At 30.1% G+C, this 5,477-nt stretch overlaps 1 protein-coding gene across 1 annotated transcript; it reads left to right on the top strand.

The window, feature by feature from the left end:
• Positions 1 to 3,574: 3,574 nt before the first annotated feature.
• Positions 3,575 to 5,068, top strand: LOC108346342 (uncharacterized). The gene is made up of 2 exons (XM_017585409.2): positions 3,575 to 4,015; positions 4,403 to 5,068. Exon 2 carries the CDS (start codon positions 4,414 to 4,416, stop codon positions 4,894 to 4,896), a length of 483 nt encoding a protein of 160 aa, XP_017440898.1. The 5' UTR covers positions 3,575 to 4,015; positions 4,403 to 4,413; the 3' UTR covers positions 4,897 to 5,068.
• Positions 5,069 to 5,477: the final 409 nt, after the last annotated feature.

Below are 5,477 nucleotides of genomic sequence, written 5' to 3'. Positions count from 1 at the left end.
TTAACAATATATATATATATATATATATATATATATATATATATATATATATATATACACACGGTGGTCATGAAATTTGTGAGTTAATTCAGTCCATTACATGTTTGGTCGGGTTAGATTAAAAAAAATTGAAATTTTGATAGGATTAATTTTGAGTCCGACCCATTAAGAACCTGACTCACCTGAATTGAGACCGTGGTGAGTCGGGTTGGTTTGCCAACCTACTTAATTTTGTATCTTTGTTCGTTTTTGGATTATATTTAGAATTTAAGATGATTTTGGATTGTATTTGAATTGTATTATATTTTGAATTGTTTTTAAAAATTTAAAATTATTTTGGATTGAAATTTATTTAGATTTGGATTAAAAAAAATTATTAATTTTTTTGGAGTTGAAAAAATCATTAAATAAGCCAGTGAACCAACCCGTTTAACCCACTAATCTATGGTGAGCCGGACTGAATTTAAAATTTTTCAACTCGATAATAAATGAGCCAGATTGGATTAATTCACTGTGTGACCAACCTATAGTGAATTGGATCGAATTAGGTCAAATGATTCATTTTGACAGCACTACGTATCTTTGCTCATTCGCACACCCAACTAAAAATGATTATTTTATACAAATTTACCGAAAAGAAAAAATGCTTTCACATTAATTGGTATCAAAAGGGTATGAAATGGGATGTTGCCCTGAGCATGTGAAGTTGTGAAAAATGTTAAAAAATTGAATGCAATGTTGAGGAGAATGGGAAGTATATTTGGGGAAAGAGTGTAGTGGAAAAGGAGAGGTCCAAAATAGGAAGATGGGTTTGTCCCTCAATAGGAACACAGTGTGGGAGAAGGGACAAAGAGGGGTCACACTGTCCAAGTGCAAGGCATTGTCACAAGAGGTGTCACTGCAATTCTAATTATATCTCACATTGCCATCTCAATCTTTGCTCCACTCATTTATTGCTCTTTCTCACCACGGATTTTCTACTTACCATTACAAACACATCATAATATATACTTTTAAAAATACTTTAAATATATATTTTAGAAAAGTTTTATTTCTAATTCACCTAAAATTTTCAATATTTCTCAAGTTTTTTTTTCTCATCAGAAGCACATTTTCTGTAAAATACACACTTTTGTTTTCGTTTGTTTTTGTTAGGTTTTGATATCTTTAATAATGAGAAACGAAAGTGGGGTCGATGAAAGAAGTGGTTGCGTAGGAGGCACTGCGTTTGCAAACAAACCCAACCCAAGGAATTATTAAAGGCATCGAAATTTGACCTCTCCAATATTGACCCCACTCTCATACCCCGTTATTACCATAATCATCTCAAACAACAACAAACCAAACTCTTCTGGGATTACAAAAAGCCAACATTACTTAGGGTTTTGTTCCGCATCAGTGTGCATGGATATGTTCTTATTGGACTTTATAGTTGTCACGCTTTGGAATCAGAATACCTCACTAGATACGCTATATATGGAGAACCTTGACATAATGAGCCACAAGAATAATTCCCCATCTCTTTCCCTTTTTTTCTTCATCAAATTTAAATTCCTTTTCTCCTCTCCTTAACATTATTCTACCTTCTATTTTGTTAAAGCAACATATTCATTTTATTTTATTTATTAAAATATGTTAAATATTTTATTACAAAATATTAAACAATCAAATATTTATTAGTTATAATTTAAGTATTATTATAACACATTAGAATTAATTTTTAAATTTTTTCATATAATCTTCTCCAATAATATTATCAAGATATGCCAACTCATCATTAAATTAATTAGTATGAGAAACATAAATTGAGTAACTTAGGAAGATGAATGATGAAGGTTGAGAAAAATACAAAATGATACACTTCATGGTTGTGCCTATTATTGAATTAAAAATTAGTCGTATCGATTGCTATTATTATCTCCTAAAAAGGTCATAAAATAACGAAAAAGAATTCATATTATTTGATCCAATGAGGATTTGTTTTGGTGATCTCCAAGGTATTCGCTCACATCTACCCACCAATACAAAATTTACTTCACAAATAAAAAACATCAAAACACGACAATTAAATTATTTCTTTTCTTCTCTATGTGCCTTTAATTAATTGGATTAGAACATTTTCTTTACGTTTCAACGTAGATTATTAACCATTTATCTTTATTCATAAATTAATACATATATATATATATATATATATATATATATATATATATATATATATATATATATATATTAATATGAAGTTTATATATTTATATAATGGAATTGTTAATATTATAGATTTAATATATGGTGTGTTGACCTAATCAGTACGAGTCGGCAGGTAATGGTACATATAATATAATACAAGCTGTAATTCAAATTAAGAAGCTACTTTATGAGGTAATCGTGCAAGCTGTACCTTCATAACATCATTTACATTTCACGTGTCACTTAGGTGTTGCTTCACAAATTAGGAAAAAAATATTATGAGATACGAAAATTTTGCAATTCTATTATTTAATCCTTAAATAATTAAAATTCGATTCAATAATATTATGTAACTAAATTTATCTTTAATTTATTTATTTATTTTTAAATGGATTCGTATTAAAATAGTTTCTATTTTCTTAATAAATGTAAGAAATGATAAATTATTAATATCCCTTGAATTGCCACGGAACCTTTTGAGTTTGTCCAAATATGTAATTGAAGAACATTTCACCCATGAGAAAAACATGCCTTCGAAAAAAGAAATTTAATTCTCTTTGACTTTTTTCTCTTTTGCATACAAACTTTTTTTTTCTATTATTTTTTCTCAAATTAAGATTGATATATAATATTCTTTAAATATAAATCGTATAATTAGTTTCATTTGGATTTGGCTTGAAGCTTTACCATTTTTTTTATAAATGTTTAATTTTGATTTTATTCCGTTGAATCTTTCATTTTAATCCATTTTGCAAACATTTTATAAATGTTTTAAACCAAATTACCAATTAACCAGAATTATAACCATTTGATTACCTTTAATATCGGTTGCTTGTTATTTTGTTTTTAAATATTTCCTTTTCAGACTAAAATAAAACAATAAACAAATTTTATTTAGTTCTTAACAAAGAAATATGCCACATTTTTATACATTTAAAAAATGAATTATAGGAAAATTATTGATTGATTGAAATTTATAATAAATAAGCAGTTCAATTTTTTTTCCCAAATTAACTATCTAACCTGTTGTGATAAATAATAAGTAAAATATTTTTAAAGAAATTAATGAATTTCATTTTGTCATAAAAATTTATTGTTTCCTTTAACAAGATATTATTTGTATTCATGAAATCCAAATATTATAACAATAATATTTACATAAAATATTAATCAATTTTAAATAAAATGAATGGATATGGAAAATATTTTTTGAATATTAATCACGGTTTGTGCGTAAATAATTGGTTTTGTGAAAATAGAGAGCAACACAAATTGGGGAAGAAGAGAGTCACGATATCATAATGCTTAGCTGGCAATCCAATCATCAATGGCTAAACATTCACACATTCAATAAAAAAAATTTCGACGTGGATTAAACCATAGTCCACAACCTTAAAGCCTCAATCATTGATGTTTTTTCTCTCACCTCTTTTCTTTCTCTCTCTACAAAGTGCCTTTCTCTTTCTCTCTCTCTCCCAACTTCCCCACTATTCATATATAGTTTAGGACTGCAGATTCCGTGGAGAAGCCAAATATAATCCCTTTGTTTCCTCACATAAGATTTGGGTTTCTTCAAAGTTTTGTTTTTTTAAAAAAAAAAACTTTTTTTTAATTTCTTGGAGGTAGAAGAAAGCAAAAGGGGTTTTAAAGTTTTCTCTGAAATGGTTTTCATGTCTGAGTTATTGTTCCCTGAAGAAAATATTGAGGAAGGTGAGTGGGAGAAAGAGAGATAAGAAGAGGAGGAGAAGAATACCTACCCAGCAAGCAGAAGTACAGAAAAGATATACAAAAAATTGATTTCATTCATTTTGATCTGCTTCTGCTGGTAATAATCCCTGTCAAATTGCTTCTTCGATTTGGTTGCTTATACAATTTTATCGTGTTTTTCTGTTTGGATTTTCCCTTGTTTTGTTCTATAATTTTCCTTGATTTTTTTACATTCAGCACAATAGTAAACTCTGTCATAAGCCCAAAAGGGAAAAGAGTTTGGTTTGGTTGGATTTTTTTCTCTCTTCTTGATTTCTTCATTGGCTGAAAGCTCTTCGGTGTTTGTTGAACGAAAAACCAATAGATTTATTGGTCTTGTGAAATGTGAAAACCGTTTGTATTTATGGCTCTTGAAGCATGTCCTTGAATATTTTTTTTATCTTGTGTCAAATATGATAAAAATGATGTTATATTAACCTGTTTGGTGCTGATTGTTTGTTCGCAGGGTGATTGGCAATGTCTGCATCGATGATCATTGACCCTGTGGTGATATCGGCACCAGAAACTCAATCAGCAGCTAGCATACTAGTTGCACAAAGTGAAGTTGAATTTGCTGTGTGTGACTGTTGTGGACTAACAGAAGAGTGCACCCCAGCCTATATAGAAAGAATCAGGGAGAGGTACCATGGAAAATGGCTCTGTGGGTTGTGTGCTGAGGCTGTTAAGGATGAAATTGTAAGGTCTGAGAGGCTTGTCTGCACAGAAGAAGCAATGGCAAAGCATATGAACTTCTGCAAAAAGTTCAAGGCATCAGGGCCTCCTCCAAATCCAACAGTGCATTTGATATCTGCTATGAGACAAATTCTTAGAAGGAGTTTGGATTCTCCTAGAGTAAGGTCCACACCTAATAGTCCAACTAAGACTATCACAGAAATCCATGGTTCTGTGCTTACAAGGTCTGAGAGCTGCTTCCCTACCCTCACTGAAGGATTGGGATGAAGGAAATGCTGTGTGCTTTGTTGGATAAAAATGGAAGGAGACATCAGAAATAAGGGCAGAAAAATATAAGCTGAAAAATTAGAAGTTTAATTGTAGTTTTGTCCAGTACAGAACTTTCAATCTGTTTGTTAGAAATTTGAACATAATTTGGTCAAGAATTTTGCTTCACTAATACCAGTTACCTTGTTTTCCATTCCTCTTAATTGTTTGAAATAACAAAATTATGTTCATAACTGAAGTCAAAATTTCAAATTTCGCAATTGCTGCAGCTGAAGAGAAAATGGGACAATGTTGTCTGTACTCAAATTGATGCTCTGCAAAATATCAAAATTTGATCCAGGAGTTCAACTAATCTTGTCTGTACTCAAATTGATTAAGCTAGGTTGATATCAGGACTGGTTATTTAAAGCGAAAACAAAAATAAGGACACCAATAATTGAGTTATACTTCTCCAAACCGGCTTAAAAACTAATCATTGGTGAAATATAAAATTGACTGGTCTACTTTTAGTGCTAGCACAAATGCACCTTCTGACATTCATTATAATTTCAAGTCAATTACACAGGAAAAACCTTCGGTGG

This window comes from Vigna angularis, chromosome 9 (assembly GCF_016808095.1).
Source record: "Vigna angularis cultivar LongXiaoDou No.4 chromosome 9, ASM1680809v1, whole genome shotgun sequence".
In the NCBI taxonomy this organism is placed as follows: domain Eukaryota; kingdom Viridiplantae; phylum Streptophyta; class Magnoliopsida; order Fabales; family Fabaceae; genus Vigna; species Vigna angularis.
This window is presented reverse-complemented; position numbering and strand designations above follow the sequence as displayed.

Excerpts from the sequence above, each read along its gene's own strand:
- LOC108346342 (XM_017585409.2), top strand. The coding sequence starts at position 4,414 with ATGTCTGCATCGATGATCATTGACCCTGTGGTGATATCGGCACCAGAA.